General features: G+C 39.2%; 1 protein-coding gene across 6 annotated transcripts in view; it reads left to right on the forward strand.

The window, feature by feature from the left end:
• Positions 1-19,158, forward strand: part of STAG1 (STAG1 cohesin complex component) — a 381,935-nt gene that overhangs the window by 112,134 nt on the left and 250,643 nt on the right. For all 6 annotated transcript variants that reach the window (XM_002716398.5, XM_070072783.1, XM_070072784.1 and 3 more), the window contains one exon: positions 5,903-6,005. In XM_002716398.5, the coding sequence (XP_002716444.1) occupies positions 5,903-6,005 (103 nt within the window). The remainder of the gene's footprint in view (positions 1-5,902; positions 6,006-19,158) is intronic.

Here is a 19,158-nt window from a genome sequence, read left to right on the forward strand (position 1 = left end):
TGTTCTAAAATATCATTCATGGTATAAATGAATGTGTTATATGGGAATTTTTTTTTCACATGCCTTTGCTTAATCTACTTTTCAAAGAAATTCTGAGATAAGGAAGGGGGAGGTTGGTTTAGGAGAAAAAGAAGGGAGGCAGGTTGTAAGTTCCACACCAGGGAAATAATATATGTGCAAAGATCCTTAAGTAGGAATGAAACAAAGGCTTTGAAGGAATGAAACCAGGGTTTTTGTGTACACACCCCCTATCCCTCCTCATTTTTTTATTTTTATTTATTTTTTTTAGCTAGTGTTGAAATGGAGAGTGACATGAAAAGGTGTATGAGTAGGGAGGAACAGTATTGTCTACTCTCTATAGTAGAGATAAGAAGAGTGATGGGCAGAGTAGTACTAATAGCTCAGATACTTGTTTATAAATAAAAATATTTTTGTAACATAACCACACCTATTCATTTACTATTATGTGGTTTCATGTATGCTGTTTATGGTACCAGAATTCAGTAGCAACTGCAGAGATCTTTTTTTTTTTAACTTTTATTTCATGAATATAAATTTCCAAAGTACGGCTTATGGATTACAATGGCTTCTCCCCCATAACGTCCCTCCCACCCGCAACCCTCCCCTTTCCCATTCCCTCTCCCCTTCCATTCTCATGAGGATTCATTTTCAATTCTCTTTATATACAGAAGATCAGTTTAGCATACATTAAGTAAAGATTTCAACAGTTTGCTCCCACACAGAAACATAAAGTGAAAAATAATAGAAGATTTTTTAAATGATGATGAAATCAGATCAGACCTATTGTCATGTTTAATCCCAGCGAGAGTCAAGTTGGGAATTGCTAATTTCTTCTTATTTTTTTTTTTAACAGAAGATCAGTTTAGTATACATTAAGTAAAGATTTCAACCGTTTGCACCCCCATAGAAACACAAAGTGAAATATACTGTTTGAGTACTCGTTATAGCATTAAGCCTCAATGTACAGCACATTAAGGACAGAGATCCTACATGAGGAGTAAGTGCACCGTGACTCCTGTTGTTGACTTTACAAATTGACACTCCTGTTTATGGCATCAGTAATCTCCCTATGCACCAGTCATGAGTTTCCAAGGCTATGGAAGCCCCTTGAGTTCTCCGACTCTTATCTTGTTTAGACAAGGTCATAGTCAAAGTGGAGGTTCTCTCCTCCCTTCAGAGAAAGGTACCTCCTTCTTTGATGACCTGTTCTTTCCACTGGGATCTCACTCACAGAGATCTTTCATTTAGGGTGTGTGTTTTTTTGTTGTTGTTGTTGTTGTTGTTTGTTGTTGTTGCCAGAGTGTCTTGGCTTTCCATGCCTGAAATACTCTCATGGGCTTTTCAGCCAGATCCGAATGCCTTTAGGGCTGATTCTGAGGCCAGAGTGCTGTTTAGGACATCCGCCATTCTATGAGTCTGCTGAGTATCTCGCTTCCCATGTTGGATCACTCTCCCCTTTATTTATTCTATCGGTTAGTGTTAATAGGTACTGGACTTGTTTATGTGCTTCCTTTGACTCTTAGTCCTTTCATTATAATCAATTGTGAACAGAAATTGATCACTTGGACTAGTGAGATGGCATTGGTACATGCCACCTTGATGGGATTAAATTGGAGTCCCCTGGTATGTTTATAACTTTACCGTTTGGGGCAAGTCAGCTTGAGCATGTCCCAAATTGTACATCTCTTCCCTCTTATCCCCACTCTTATGTTTAACAGGGATCACATTTCAGTTAAATTTCAACACTTAAGAATAACTGTGTATTAATTACAGAATTAAACCAGTCATATTAAGTAGAACAGACAAAAAAAACTACTAAGAGGGATAATGTATTAAGTTGTTCATTAACAGTCAGGGCTATGCTGATCCAGTCACCGTTTCTCATAGTGTCGATTTCACTTCAACAGGTTTCCTTTTTGGTGTTCAGTCAGTTGCATGTATGCTGTTTATGGTACCAGAATTCAGTAGCAACTGCAGAGATCTTAAGACTTAAAGACTTACATTATTTACTGTGTGGTCTTTTAAGAAAAAAATTTGCTGACCACTGAATATTTTTTCAATAATATTTTAGTTTAAATGCCAAGTTACCTTTAAAGACTTATGAATCTGAAATTAAAATGATCTGAGAATGTTACTGACAGCAATGTGTAGAATGGCTTGGACAGTATAGATGGTAGAAGTAAGGATATAAATTAAGATTATTTCAGGTAGTGATGATCATAATCACAGAGTGATAGAAAATTATTGTAATGATAAGGATGATGGTGGAGGACTTGTATTACAGGGAGCAGAAGAGGAATATTCCTATGACTATATGAGTTTGAGTAACAAGTTTACAACACTGAATTTGTATAATTAAAAGCACACTCATGGCAATAACAAGAAAACATTTAATGGAGATGGGCTTTTTGCACAGTTGTTAAGATGCTGCTTGGGATGCTGCATCCCATATCAGAGTGTCTGGTTCTGAGAACTGTTTCCACTTCCAGTCCAGCATTCTTGCTTAATACACACCCTAGTTCAAGTAGTTGAGTTCCTCTACCTATGTGGGATACCCAGATTGATTCCAGGCTGCTAGTTTGACATGGACCAGCCCTGATTGAAGATATTTGAAGAGTGAACCAACAGATGTGAGACACACTCTCTCTCACTTTCCCTCCCTCCCTGTCAAGTAAATACAAATACAATTACCAGTTTTAAAAACTAGTTAATGATATTTTAGTGACCTGTAAGCCAAAAGTTGTGATTGAAATTAATTTTAGAAGGGATAGTTGGTGAATTTGAGGTGTATAAAGAAGCATGTCACACATGCAAATTAAGTATATTATTGGGCCGGCACTGTGGCATAGCCAGTGAAGCCTCTGCCTGCAGTGCCAGCATCCCATGTGGGTGCTGGTTCAAGTCCCAGCTGCTCCACTTCCAATCCACCTCTCTGTTATGGCCTAGGAAAGTAGTAGAAGATGGCAGCCCCTGCACCCATGTGGGAGACTCAGAAGAAGCTCTTGGTTCCTGGCTTTGGATTGGCACAGCTGTGGCCTTTGTGGCCATCTGTGGTGTCAACCAGTGGATGATGGAAGGACCCCTCTCTCCCTCCCTCCCTACCCACCTCTGTCCCCTTCCTCCCCCTCCTTCCCCTCCTCCCCTCCCTCTACCTCTCTACCCCTCTTTGCCTCTTTATAATTCTGCCTTTTAAATAAAGAAATAAATCTTTTAAAAAAAGATAAATAGGAGTTAGCACTGAGACTTGGTGGGTAAAGCCACTGTCTGCAGTGCCAGCATCCCATATGGGTGCCGGTTCAAGTCCTGGTGCTTCACTTCCGATCCTGCTCTCTGCTTTGGCCTGGGAAAGCAGTAGAGGGTGGCCCAGGTCCTTGGGCCCCTGCAACCACATGGAAAACCTGGATGAATCTGCTCATTTCTGGATTCAGATTGGCTCAGCTCTGGCCATTGTGGCCATTTTGAGAGTGAACCAGCAGATGGAAGACTTCTGTCTCTCTGCCTCTGCCTCTATAAATCTGCCTTTCAAATAAATAAATTAAAAAAAACACATCAAATAAGATATCTGGAATATGGTAACATCTGATAAAGTATTGAAATCATTTGCATAAAAGTTAGACATGAAGTAGGTGAGATCTGCAAGGGTGTCTAATATAAAGGATAGATACTGAGAATTGAACTTTAAGGAATCTACATAAAAGAGGGAATGGGATTAAGAAGAGTATAAATTGAAGCAGATTGAGAAATAACAGGTTGAATTATATTTACCATTTGCTGTGTTCCCCTCCTGCTATTTGCAGTTTTATGTTGATCCTTAATAAAGCTAGTAGCATAAAACTTAATTGAACAGAATCTTGCTCATGCCATTTGTACTTGATTAACACTGTGTTGGGGCCAACTTGTATTGGCCTGTGAGAGCCATATATTGAGTTTTCAGGAGTTTCACAAGGCAATTAAACACAACATAGCAGTTACCAAAAGTTGTTTATAAGTTTCAAATTAAATAAATGATCTTAGAAATAAAAGTAGCAAGTAATTAATAATTTCTTAATTATATCACATATTATCTTTAATCTTTAGATTTTTTGTTTTTGTTTTTTTAAATTTGAGAGGTAGAGTTTCAGACAGGGAGAGATAGAAAGGTCTTCCATCTGCTGGTTCACCTGAGTGCAGCAGCTAGAGCTGCGCCATGCAGGAGTCAGAAGCTTCTTCTGGGTCTCCCATGCTGGTGCATAGGCCCAAGCCCTTGGGCCATCTTTCACTGCTTTCCCAGGACATCAGCAGAGAGATGGATTAGAAGAGGTCCAGCGGCCACATGCAGAGCTCAGCCAGAGAACTGACCCCTTGAAGTTATTTATATCTATTGTATCTATGCGGTGGATATAGTTTTCAGCAGAGTACTACTGTTCATCACTTTTGTGACTTCAGAATTTGTTGATGTCACTTTGATAGTTTGAAATTGACTGTGGTGGGAGTATTTACATTGCGAACATCAGCAAGCACTACAGATTGAAACTTAAGAAAGTGATAAACTGTTAATGCAGATTAAATTTATAGGTATGTAAAGATTGTCTATAGCTAATATATTATGTATAATGCAAAAAAATTGAAGTAATCTTCCAGTGTTTGAGATTCATTAACTGTTTATGTAGAGCAGTTACTCGTACCATTGACTAGTGAGTGAATTTTCCCCAAAATCTTGTCATTTCATTAAACAAAATATCTACTATCTTTCAAAAATATTGATTCATCATTTATGACAGTAAGTTAGAAAAGGATGAATGATTTTGGAAAGGGGCTAATATTTTGCTGCAGGGAATTTAACCACCACTTCAGACACCATCATCTCATATTAGATTGCTAGTTAGAGTCCCATCTATTCTGCTTCTGATCTAGCTCTATGTCTATGCTCTTGGGACAGCAACTGATGATGGTCCATGGACTTGGTCCACTGCCACTCATGTGGGAGACCAGGATGGAGTTCTTGGCTCTTGGCTTTGCTGCTCTTTGGGAAGTGAACCAGCAGTTGGAAGATCACCATCTCTCTCTGTTTCTCCCTTTCACTCTGCCTGTCAATAAATACATCTTTAAAAAATAAAAAAATTGGGCAAAAATTATTGAAATCATTTTTTGAGGATACATGGAGTTTACCCTAAAAGAGGAATGTGTATTTTATAATTTATGGGTATGTATTTTTTTGAGGATATAATTGTTAAACATTTGCCAGCATATCATTGATTTTGCTGAATTTGTAAAATTCTTCCCATGCATTTATCTTGTTAACTGAAGAATTAGTCTTTTGAAGAAACATTTTTTATATATATATTTATTTGACAGAGTTAAACAGTGAGAGAGAGAGACAGAGAGAAAGGTTTTCCTTTTGTTGGTGCACCACCCAAATGGACGCCACGGTGGGTACGCTGTGCTGATCCAAAGCCAGGAGCCAGGTGCTTCTTCCCGGTCTCCCATGTGGGTGCAGGGGCCCAAGAACTTGGGCCATCTTCCACTGCTCTCCCGGGCCACAGCAGAGAGCTGGACTGGAAGAGGAGCAACCAGGAATAGAACCCGGCGCCCATATGGGATGCTAGCGCCACAGGCAGAGGATTAACCAAGTGAGCCATGGCACCGGCCCCAGAAGTACTTTAATTTATATGTTGTACAGCACCTGCTGCTTCCACAGTCATTTCCTCCTTATTTGGGGAATTTGTTTCACTCAGTGTTATGTGTGATTCAGCAGGGAAAATAGCATTTTGTTATTGAAGAGTTTTCTGTTATTACAAATACATAAACCACTTCTGATCAATCGTACAGCAAAAGGTAAGAAAAGTAATGAAACAGAATTGCATTTTATTTATTTTTTCACTAAAATATGTAACATTTTTAGGGATTCGACTAATGAAACTACTGCCCATTCTGATGCTGGCAGCGAACTTGAAGAAACAGAGGTCAAAGGAAAAAGAAAAAGGGGTCGTCCTGGCCGGCCTCCAGTATGTATTATGCTTGTCTTTCTTGTTTTGTTTATAGTTACTACATAAATAGGCATGATATAAGTTGATTATTAATTTTAGTACTACTACTGTTGGTTGGTTTCTAAATTTCAGTGACACCTTGATGTTTTTTAGAAACTACATTGTGAATTTGCTTGACAGTGATCAGAAAAAGGAAAATATTATGTTACTGTTTTTGTTTCCCATACTTCTCTTGTAAATAAATGATTTGAAGTGATGGGAGAGGTGATTAACATTGAATGGGATGTAGTTTGTTAATATTTTCTGCTTTTCAGGTGCATTTGTGATTTTTTTTTGTGAGCTTCTAAGTAAGTGTTTAATGCTGGTTAGGGTTTGATCTAGTGTCAGAAAACATTCTCACTTTATTGAGAGGATTATAAAAGCCCAGGGTAACCTTACTTTGAGAGAGATCTTTATGTGCTATAAGAGCATCAGTCATCAGTTAAGCATGCATAAGCTTTCAGAGATAGTATATCATTGTGTTCAAGGGGTTAAGATTTATACTATTCTGGGCCGGCGCCACAGCTCAATAGGCTAATCCTCCACCTTGTGGCGCCGGCACACCAGGTTCTAGTCCAGGTCGGGTCGCCAGATTCTGTCCCAGTTGCCCCTCTTCCAGACCAGCTCTCTGCTGTGGTCTGGGAGTGTAGTGGAGGATGGCCCAAGTGCTGCACCCACATGGGAGACCAGGAGGAGGCACCTGGCTCCTGGATTTGGATCGGCACAGCGCACCAGCCACGGTGTCCATTTGAGGGGTGCACCAATGGAAGGAAGTCCTTTCTGTCTCTCTATCTCGCTAACTCTGTCAAATAAATAAAAAAGAAAAAAAAAAAAAGAGGTGCACCCCAGACTAGTACCGGCACCCGTATGGGATGCCAGTGCTGTAGGCAGAAGCCCAGTATGCCACACTGCTGTCCCCTGTGTTCAATAATTTTTTCTGTCAGAATTTTTAATTCCGTACTTTTCCAGGCCAACGTTTGCTCTTTTGACTATGTTTTTGATTTTATCTTCCATTTTTATTTAAATGAAAAAAGTTATGGGTAAAAAGTATGCATTTTACTCATTCCTAATTTTACTCCATTTGTGAGACATTTGGTGGTACAATATTCTTTACAAAACTATTTTGGGGGCCGGCGCCGCGGCTCAATAGGCTAATCCTCCACCTAGTGGCGCCAGCACACCGGGTTCTAGTCCCGGTCGGAGCGCTGAATTCTGTCCCAGTTGCCCCTCTTCCAGGCCAGCTCTCTGCTGTGGCCCGGGAAGGCAGTGGAGGATGGCCCAAGTGCTTGGGCCCTGCACCCCATGGGAGACCAGGAGAAGTACCTGGCTTCTGGCTTCGGATCAGCGCCGTGCGCCAGCCGCAGCGCGCGGGCCGTGGCGGCCATTGGAGGGTGAACCAACGGCAAAAGGAAGACCTTTCTCTCTGTCTCTCTCTCTCACTATCCACTCTGCCTGTCAAAACAAAACAAAACAAAACTATTTTGGGGAAAATGAGAGAGTCTCTCATGTGGAAGCTGAAGACTATTCTAGTTTTTCTTGCTGTTTGATTCTTGGGAGACTACATGCAGGTTACACTGCCTTATTGCTTTGTCTGGGATTATTGGATTGTATCCACAAATTGGAAATGAGCTTGATTGAAGATTGCAGAATGAAATGTCTCAGTGGTTGCTTACTGGAATTTCTTTTATTCCAGTTAAGAGTTTCACTTATGAAGGTTTCATATTAAGTGCTGTGTCTTTAAAGAAAGGTTTTGAATATTTTCCCCCAAAACAGAATTTATCACCTGTTAAGCAGACTACTAATCCTCCTCCTTCCCCTCTAGATTTGTTTATTTGAAAAATAAGAGACAGGGAAAGAAGGAGATCTTCTGTCCACTGGTTCACTCCCTCAGTGACCACAGTGCCAGGAGTCTAGAACTCTATCCCAGTCCCCCACATGGGTGTCTAACCTGTTGCACTACAACACCAGCCTCTGTATTTTTCTTTAAAACCTATTTAATTTTGATATATATACAGTGGGATTTTTTAATGTGGTGGAAGCATATGTGTGAAACCAAATGTGGAGTCCTTTTGTGGTGGGACACATGATTTGACTTTAGTGAAATTACTACCATATAATTTAGTAGCTAAAAAGTAAATATTCATCTCCTGCTTAGAAACTTGGAAAATGTCAATCAGAATAGGATAGTAACATTGTATTAGTTATATTTCAGTCCACATAGTCATACTTGCTAGTTCACATGGTTATATGTACTTCAGTTTAATTTACTCATGCTGATTCCTGAGCATGGAACAACACAGAAAAACATTCTGAGTTTTTGTTATGAGCTTTGTTTCTGGGTAGTGCTTTTTATGTCACTTAGTACTCATACCAGTGCTATGAGATGGATCCTTTATTCATCTGTCTTATATTCAACAAATCTATAACAGACAGATTTTATGTTGATAATTTTGTATGGCTCATGAATGATGTTATAAATATCCAAATGGCCCTTGGCAGAATAAAAGTCCCACACCCCTGTTTATAGGAAATTGTGAATTTTGGGTGAGGTGTTTGGTGTAACAGTTATTGGGTTTGAGTCTCAGCTTTGATATCAATCCCAGCTTTCTGCTAATGTACACCGTGGGAAGCAGTGATAATTATTCAAGTGGTTAGGTCCCTGCCACCCATGTAAGAGACCTAGATTGAGCTCCACTTCTAGGCTTCTGTCAGGTGTGAGGGAAGCAGATGGGAGCTTTCTGTCTTTCACATACATACATAAAAATAATAGAGAATAGTGCAGGAAAAATGTTAATAACATTAAAACTTCTAGGACAATCATTGTATACTTGGATTGCAACTTAACCCACCTAGAGCTTGAGATGAGTAATGTTAAATTTTCCTACTTAATAGTGCTAATTTTGCCAGAAACGTAGATACACAAATTAAATAGTACCTACTCATTGTTAAAAACACTCATCCTGAAGATTGTTCTAAACTCTGAGGATAGAGTACATAATTTTTACAATCATGCATGAAGGTGGGTTAGCATTCTAAATTCCTGAGTATATATAGCATATTTTCCATGAAATTTATTACTTAATACAGAATACTTTTAAAATTTCATTGGAAAATGAAATTAAAAGATAAACTAATTTTGTTGTAGAAGATTTCTGAAATTCCTGCTTAGTTTTTTCATTTTTAAAGATTTATTTATTTATATGAAAGTCAGAGTTACACAGAGAGAGGAGAGGCAGAGAGAGAGAGGTCTTCCATCCGATGGTTCACTCCCCAATGGCTGGATATGTGCTGATCCGAATTAGGAGCCAGGAGCTTTTTCTGAATCTCCCACTCGGGAGCAGGGGCCCAAAGACTTGGGCCGCCTTCTGCTGCTTTCCCAGGCCACAGCAGAGAGCTGGATTGGAAGTGGAGCAGCCGGGTTTCGAACTGGCGTCCATATGGGATGCCGGCACTTTAGGAACAGGTGTTAACCCGCTGCGCCCCAGCGTTGGCCCCAGCTTCAGCCCCAGTGCAGTTTTTTCATAAATACCTATTTTCCATGAACATTTTGAAGTTCCTCCATGTGTTGTTGCAGTCTTTATTTCATATATTTTAGGTTTATTTTGTTACAGTCTTTTCTCACTGTGTCCCTTGACGTAGCTACAGCAATAAACAAATACTATAAATGAAAATATATTTCTGTATTACTAACCCAATAGATCATAGACCTTTCTTGTACTACTGTTTACGGGATATTTAGCATAAGTGTTCTTCCTTCAGTACAAATTGTTAGAAGTGTTAGAAGAAGTGTTAGGCTAGCCATGTGTTTTCAGAAGTGGAGGGATCAACTCTTTCCTATGTCTTGTACATAGTAGCTGTATCATGAATAAGTAAATCCCAAAAAGATGAGTTTAGTGATTGAAAAAATTTGTGTTCTAGAAAGTTTATATTCTGCAAATTGGGTCTTTCCAATAATATTGGGATATTAGAGCAGTCACAGAAATGTTTTTAGATACTGCATTTGCCAGAATTGGCTTTAGAAATGGTTGGTGATGAAAATGCTCTCATTTTGGGGGAGGGGAGACTTTTTTGAGTACTTTCATTGAATCTTTCAAAGGAGTAAAGAGAAGCATCATTTTTATTACTTGACCACTTTTATGTTTATTAGTGTTTCAAGAAAAAGTTTCTGGGACCAGCATTCTGGCACAGTGGATTTAGTTCTCGTTTGTGATGCTGGCAGCCATATGGTGGACTGGTTCAACTTCTAGTTCTTCTTTCCATCCAGTTTCCTGCTAATATGCCTGGGAAAACAGTGGATAATGCCCCCAGTGCTTGGGCCCTTGCCGCCTACAGGTGTGAATTCTGGCTCTGGCTCTGTCTGGCCCAGCCCTGCTATTGTTGGGCATTTGGGGAGTGAACCAGCAGGGGTTCTCTGTCTGTCTTTTCCCTGTCTCTCTACCTCTCAGACACAAAAATAGAAGTTTTCATTAAGAAAAGATGTTTGTTTACTTTTATTATTTCCTTTCAGAACTGTTTATTATCGGTTACTGGCATGGTTCACTGTCTAATGAAGAGCTTGTCATTGATGTCAGGAGATTGGCCACATATAAAACAGTTGAGCCAACAAGTAAATATATTGAGGAAAGTAGGAATCAGTGTTTTACTGTTGGAGAAGGGGATTATAAGTATGAAAAGGCTAGAATGAACTAAATATTATATTGGAATTAGAGGGATCAGAATACAGTCAGGGTTTTCAATATATGTATATAGGTATAGAAACAATAGGGGTGTATGTGTGTGCATGCATATGTATGTGTATATGTATTTGAGAAAAGAAAAGGGGAGACACTTCTGAGAGAGAGAGCCTGGAAACCATGATTCCTCTGCAGCAGTGATGAGCATAACCAGCATCCATATCTTGGTTTCTAAATAAATTTGCCTTTAAAAGCATTCAGTACTAGAAATAGTGGGTTTTAGTGCTTGTTCAAAGAAAGTCCAAGATAAACCTGTGAAATTTTTATGGTATAGGGATTAAGAATAAGCTCAAAGAATGGTTTACATATCAAAAGAAGATATGAATTGTCTTAAAGTGATCCTTCTGGGAAATTTTGAGAATGAAAATAAATCATAATAATAGACTGTTAACTCAGTGAATAAAATGTGAATCCCAGAGTCTATATTAATAAACACATACAGGGGCCGGCTCTGTGGTGTAATCAGTAAAGCTGCTGCCTGCTGTACCGGTATCCCATGTGGGCACCAGTTCCAGTCCTGGCTGCTCCAGTTAGGATCCAGCTCTCTGCTATGGCTTGGAAAAGCAGTGAAAGACTACCCAAATCCTTGGGCCCCTGCACCTAGGTGGGAGACCCAGAGAAAGCTCCCAGTTCCAGGCTTTGGATCAGCTCAGCTCTGGCCATTGCAGCCATTTGGGGAGTGAACCAGCAGATAGAATACCTCGCTCCCTGTCTCGCTGATTCTGCCTCTCTGTAACTCTTACTTTCAAATAAATAAATAAAATCTTAAAGTATATAGAAAGAATGTTAACTTATAAGGGTGGAAAGGTTGGTGGAATTAGAAAATGAATTTCATGACCATTATAGTAGTTTATTTAGAAAAGATTTATCAGATGGATGCTAAATCTAATGGGTGAAAGTTTGATGAGGAGCTGTTTTTATATTCAGTAGTACTGACTCAAAGGTACACTTAATTACAAAATGAGAAAGAATAACTATATTGGGTAACCTCGGTAAATTCCATTTTAAATTGTCAAAGTTAAAAATACTACTGATGGGGGCCAGCCTTGTGGCACAGCATGCTAAGCAGATGCCTTTGATGCCAGCATAACTCTCCTTTTCAAGTAAATAAATAAATTTAGAAAGAAAATACCAAGTGGATATTCTTTGTCCTCTAAAATAGGATATACAGAGAAATAGTATTTTTCTGATATTTTTGCTGAAAATGTATAACCCAAGTGTAATCTTGGGGACTTAATTCAAAAATAGATATTTCATGAAATAATAACTGGTCAGTCCTCCTCAGAAGCAGTAAGATCATTAAAGACATTTCTAAATTGAAGAAAAGTAAAAATAAATGACAAGTAAATATTTGTGATCTTAGGATGATTTTGCTATGAATGATGTGATAGTTGGTGAAATTTCTTTAGATGAAATGGTAGAATTTAACCAATGTTACTTCCATGATATTGAGGGTTGTTCACTGGTTACATAGGAGAATGTCCATATTGGGTGGTATTATATCAGCATCTTACTCTCAGATGGTGCAAAAATAAGTATTTATGAGAAACAGAGAGAGGAAAGAGGTAGAGGGAAAGGAAATGATAAAGCAAACACGGGGGCCAACGCTGTGGTGTAGCAGGTAAAGCTGCTGCCTGCAGTCCTGGCATCTCATATGCGCAATGGTTCGAATCCCGGCTACTCCACTTCTGGACCAGCTATCTGCTAAGGCCTGGGAAAGCAGTAAAAGATGGCCCAAGTCCTTAGATCCCTGCACCTGCGTGGGAGACCTGTAAGAAGCTCCTGGCTCTTGGCTTCAGATTGGTGCAGCTCTGGGTGTTGTGTCCAATTGGGGAGTAAAGCAACAGATGGAAGACTTTCTCTCTCTCTGCCTCTACTTTTCTCTCTGTGTAACTCTGACTTTTAAATAAATAAATAAATCTTAAAAAAAAAATAAAGCAAACACAGTAAGTTGAGAAGGTGAAATTTGAAGCTTATATAACAGTTCTTAGAGTATTTCTACAGCTTTCATATAAGTTTGAATTTATTTCAGAATTAAACATTAAGAACAAGATTGTAGAATGATTTTGGGAAAGTCTATAACACATTACCTTGTGAACTAAAAACTGCAAAATACTTGACACCTTTGACAACTTGAAGGTAATGAACTTACTAGGTCACACAAAATGTTTTACATGAAAACTGAAATATTGGTTTATCTGATGTAAAGTCACTTGCCATTCTTCTTTATTGAATGTTAACTTCATGAAGGCTAGACTTACCATTTTTAGTTTTAGACTATTATGCAGGTGTTCAGAAAACTGTCACTACACTCATAAATATCTGATAACTAACATGCTGCTTATGCATTGTGTGTCAAGCACTGATACATACTATTATTCCCATATAACAGCTGAGAAAACTAAGGTTCAGAGGATTAAGTGTCCTGTTTGGACTTACTAGGAAGTTGCTGACTTACATTCAGACATGAAATTTTGATTCCAGAATCTGTGCTCTTTTCTTTATACTTCCTCTAAATAATTTTTTGCTGAGTAAGTAAAGGAACAAGTGAACTTTGAATTACCTATTGGCTTCAGTGTATTAGGTGAAATATTTGAGCTTGTTAGTGGTTCAGTTGTTTCTCAAGAGTTGCTTTGGCGGGGGGCAGTGCTGTGGTGCAGTAGGTTAATCCTCTGCCTGTGGCACCAGTATACCATGTGGTCACCAGTTTTAGTCCTAGGCTTCTCCTCTTCCAATCCAGCTCTCTGCTGTGGCTTGGGAAAGCAGTGGAAGATGCAACAGGCGCTTGGGCCACTGCATACACATGGGAGACCCGGAAGAAGCTCCGGTCGCCTGTCTTCAGATTGGCGGTGTGAACCAGCAGGTGGAAGACCTTTTTCTCTCTCCCTCTCACTGTCTATAACTCTACCTATCAAATAAATAAAATCTTAAAGAAAAAACGAGTTGCTCTGGTTTAGTTAAGGTTGTGTGTGCAATGATGATAGGAGGTCATGATGTGATTGGATCTGTTGATTTTTTTTTCAGTTAAAACTTATATTTAAAACTTTATTATACAAATAGCTCTATTATTTTTATGTTAAACATTCATGTAAATATAATCAAAATCCCAGTACATGGTTGTCACTCCATGTCTGACAGTTCTGTATCTTGAATTGGACTTAGTACACATGGAAAATATTCAGGGAAAAATACATAACAATACCAAAATTAAAAGTAATACAATTGAGGGCCGGTGCCACGGCTCACTAGGCTAATCCTCCGCCTTGCGGCGCGGGCACACCACGTTCTAGTCCGGGTCGGGGCGCCGGATTCTGTCCCGGTTGCCCCTCTTCCAGGCCAGCTCTCTGCTGTGGCCAGGGAGTGCAGTGGAGGATGGCCCAAGTGCTTGGGCCCTGCACCCCATGGGAGACCAGGATAAGTACGTGGCTCCTGGCTTCGGATTAGCACATTGTGCCGGCCGCAGCGGCCATTAGAGGGTGAACCAACGGCAAAGGAAGACCTTTCTCTCTGTCTCTCTCTCTCACTGTCCACTCTGCTGTAAAAAACAAAACAAAACAAAACAAAATAATAATACAGTTGAGAATTACAGTGTAACAACTCTTTAGCATTTGTATTGTATTAGTTATAAGTTATCTAGAGATGATTTATAGTATAAAGGAGGATGGGCTTAGGTTATATACAGATACTATAATGATTCATATGAGTATCTTGAGCATCTTTGGATGTTGATACCCATGGAGACCTTGGAACCCTTCCCACCCAATACCAGGGGAAAACTGTTGACCATTTCCAGTACTCTAGGGAAGCTCCTTTGTGTCCTTCTCAGTCTATGTTTTTCTAAGAGTACTAAGTATTCTGTTAGATCTTAAGATAAATTTGGCCTGTTTTTGAACTTCATGTAATTGCATTTATAATAGGTGTTATCTGAAGTCCACAAGCAATTTGAGTTTTTGTTATTGGTATGATCAGTAATTCAGTTTTTTTAATTGCTGCTTAATATTCCCTTGTGTAAATATACCTTAATTGATTTAGCCATTCTGCCATTTATGAACATTTCTTTATTTTTTCAAGTTTTTGCCTAGTATGCATAAAAGTATTCATAATCTTGTACAAGTCTCTCTGTGGATTTTATTTTCTTCAAGCAGAGAGAGGCAGCTGAGAAATCTCCCATCTGCTGGTTTATTCCTCATTACTGGGGCTGGGCCGGGTTGAAATTGGGAGCCAGGTCTAACATGGATGGCAGGAACCTAATTACTTGAGCAATCAACTACTGCCTCTTAGCGTACATATTAGAAGGAAGTTGTAATCAGGGATTTAGTTGGTACTAGAACTGAGACACTCCACCAAGAGATACAAGTGCAACTTAACTTGTAGGCCAAAAGACACCTTTGTTTAACAATAAATTTTTTTTTTTAAGATTTTATTTATTTGAGAGGTAGAGTTACAGAGGGAGAGACAGAGAGAAAGGTCTTCCGTCCATCGTTTCACTCCCCAAATGGCCGCAATGACTGGAGCTGCACCCATCTGGAGCCAGGAACTTCCTCCAGGTCTACCATGCGGGTGCAGGGGGCCCAAGCACTTCGATCATCTTCCACTGCTATCCCAGGTCATAGCAGAGTGCTGGATTGGAAGAGGAGTAGCCAGGACCAGAACCGGTGCCCACATGGGATACCAGCACCGCAGGTGGAAGATTAACCAAATGCGCTGCGCCACGGCGCTGGCCCCTAAAAATAATTTTTATTAGCATGTAGTACTTACAAATTTTTATGGATTACAATGCTGTATTAAAAGCTAAATGAACCTTTCCATTTCCTTTTGTGTGTGTGTGTGTGTGTGTGTTTGTGTGTGTTTAGAGCCTACCTGGTACTCTTTTCAGTACTTTTTACAGTGTATAATTAATTAATTGGGAACTATATAGACAAACCACTGTGCTGTGGAACAGTACAACTTAGTATATCTGACTGTGTTTTGGTACCTGGAATTCCATCTTTCTTTATTACCCATCCCTAGCAATCACTGTGTTACTTTTATAAACGAGAGAGAAATATTGTATTTTTCTTTGTGTGTTTTATTTCACTTAATGTCATCTCCATTTTCACCTGTTTTGTTGCGATGTCAGGATTTTATTTTTGTGGCTGATTAATATGTGATTATAGTACATTTTCTTTATTATTAATTTGGTGATGTATACCTAGGGTGACTCCATATGTTGGCTATTGGTAATAGTATTGCAGTGAACACAGGAGTATAGCTGACTCTTTCACATAATAATTTCATTTCCTTCAAATATATGCCCAGAAATGGGGTAGTTGGGTCATACAGCAGATTTATACTTTTCTCCAGAATGGCTGTACTAATTTAATGTGCCTCCAACAGTGTATAAGAGGGTCTCTTTGCTAGCATTTGTCTTTTTTTTTTTTTTTTTTGTCTTTTTGCTAATAGTCATTGTAACAGGAGTGAGAAGGCTCTGTATTTTTCTTATAGCTAATGATGTTAAGCATTTTTTTTTAATGTATTATTTGTGTTTCTTATTTTGAGAAATGCCTATTCAAATTCTTTGCCCATTTCCTCACTTGGTTGGTGGTGTTTGTTGTTGAGTTCCTCCTATAATCTGAATATTAATTCTTTGTTGAATAGTTTGAAAATATTTTCTTCATTATGTAGATTATCTGTTAACTCTTTTGATTGTATTGCACAAAAGGTTGTAAGTTTGATATAATCCCATTTGTCCAGTTTTGCTTTTGCTGCTGGTACTTTTGGAATTGCAATCAAAAAGTCATTGGCTGTGCTGATGTTTTGAAGTGTTTGTCATGTATTTTCTTCTAGTAGGTTTGTTGTTTTAGGTCTTCATTTAGACCTTTTTTTAAAAAATGTTTTTTATTTATTTGAACAAAGAGCAAAAGAGAGGTAGATACATGCGTGGGGGAAGAGAGATCCACCCACCCACCCATCCATCCATCCATCCACCCATTGGTTCAATTTCTACAATAGCCATAGATGGGCAAAGCTAAAGCCAGGGGCTAGGCACTCTGTGTGGGACCCAGGGACCCAACAACTTGAACCATCAACTGCTACTTTGCAGTATTCATATTAGCAGGAAGCTGGATAAAAGCAGAATGGAAACTCTAACAATGGCATTCTAGTACGGGATGTGGGCCTTCCAAATAGCATCGTCTCTTCTTTTTTTAAAAGTAATTCTTTTTTAAAAAAATATTTATTTATTTATTAGAAGGCAGAGATATAGAGACAGAAAGGGAGAGAGAGATATCAAGATACCTTCCATCTGCTGGCCCACTAATTTTAAAGTCAGAATTAGAGGAAGAGAGAGATATTTATCTGTTGATTTACTCCCCAAATGACCACAATGGCCCAGTCTGAACCAGGCTGAAGCCAGGAGCCTGAAACTCCATAAGGGTCTCCCACGTGGCTGGCAGGGACCCAAGCATTTGGACCATTTTCTTCTGCTTTCCCGGGAGCATTGACAAGGGGCTGGATTGTAAGTGGAATAACTGACACAAACCAACACCCACATGAATGCCAACATTGCAGGCAGTGGCTTAACTTGTTGTGGCACAGTGCCAGCCAAAGCATGTACCTTTATAATCCTACCTTCTTGTTGAATTGATTCTTTATCACGTAGTAACTTTCTATGTCTCTCATTACAATTTGTTTCTTAAATTCTATTGTACTGTTGATTCTTTGCCTTTTTACCCATTTGTGCAATGTGTGTATTTTAATTGGGGAATTTAGTGCATAAACATTCTGAATTATTATATACAAGTAATTGACTTATTCCAGTAATTCAAAGATTGTATTTCCCTTGTTTATTTTCTGTATTCTTTGTTCTTTTTCCAGTGAGTTTTTCTTTTCATACATTTTCTTGATGGTAGTTATCTTTGTTTCTACATTTAGGATTCCTCTAAGCGTCATCTGTAAGGCTGGTCTGATGGTGATGAAATCTGAGTTTTTTCTTATCCTGGCAAGTCTTTATTTCTCTTTTATTTAATAAAGAAAGGTTCATTGGATAAAATCTTTTTTTTTTAAAGATTTATTTATTTATTTGAAAGAGTTACACAGAGAGAAAAGAAGAGGCAGAGAAAGAGGTCTTCCATCTGTTGGTTCACTTCCAAATTGGCTGCAATGACCAGAGCTGCACTGATCTGAAGCCAGGAGCCAGGAGCTTCTTCCGGGTCTCCCACGCGGGTGTAGGGTCCTAAGGACTTGGGCCATCTTTTACTGCTTTCCCAGGCCATAACAGAGAGCTGTATTGGAATTTGATCAGCGGGGACTCGAACCAGCCAGAGAGGGAGGGAACGAGAGAGAGAGAGATTGATTGATTAATTAATTCACAGAGATTCCGTTCACTCCCCAGATAGCCAACAGCCAGGGCCAGGTCAGGCAAAAGCCAGGAACTAGGAGCTTTTTCGAGGTCTCCCACATGGGTGGCAGGGGCCCAGTCACTTGGGCCAATCTTCTGTTGCTTTTCTCGTGCCGTTAGCTGGGAGATGGATTGAAAGTAGATCAGCACAACCAGTGCCTATGTGGGATGCCAGCATTGCAGGCAACAGCTTTACTTGCTGTGCCACAACACAGGCCTCCATGGTTGTCTTAAAATTTCAGAACTTGCAATCTCTTCTTCCAGTCCCTCTTGGTATGTGATGCTTCTGTTGAAACATAAGCCTGTTCTTACTCTAAAAAGTGTTAAAAGTGACATGGCTCTTTTTTATTTTTTAAAGTTAATTCATTTATTTGGCATAGTGACAGAGAAAGATAATCTTCCAGCCACTGTTTCACTTCCTAAATGACTACCACAATCAAGTATATGCCAGACCAAATAGAAGCCAGGAAGTCCATCTGGGTCTTCCACATGAGTGGCAGAGGCCCAGGTGCTTGAGAGATCATCTGCTGCCTTCTGCAGTATAGTATCAGGAAGCTGGATTGGAAGCAGAGCAACTGGGACTTGAATGGACTCTCAGATATGGGATGCTGGTATTGCAGGCTGCAGCTTAAATTTTTGAGTCACAGAGCCGACTCTGTCTTGGTGTTTTACTCTTGCAGATTTTAGAATTCTCTTTGTGTGTTACTTTTGAGAGTTTGTAGTGTGACAGGATCTGGATCTTTTCTGCTCCTGAGTGTATGGGAGTTCTGTCCTGTACTTGGGATATCCATATCTTTGTCCAGATTGTAAATTTTTGTTGCCTTTACTCTGAACATTTATATCAGGAGTCTTGGTGACTGGCTTCATTCTTTTAAATTTTTTTTTTTTTTTTTTACTTTTTGTCTGATGGAGATATTTCAAGAGTGTCTCTCCGTTTGTGTATTCTTTGTTTTGTTTTGTCAGTTGTTGAGCCTTTCAAACTGTATATACTTTTAAATTTTTTAAAATTTGAATGGAAGAG

Source organism: Oryctolagus cuniculus, chromosome 4 (genome assembly GCF_051225735.1).
Source record: "Oryctolagus cuniculus isolate XC-2025 breed Fujian yellow rabbit chromosome 4, ASM5122573v1, whole genome shotgun sequence".
NCBI classification, from domain to species: Eukaryota; Metazoa; Chordata; class Mammalia; order Lagomorpha; family Leporidae; genus Oryctolagus; species Oryctolagus cuniculus.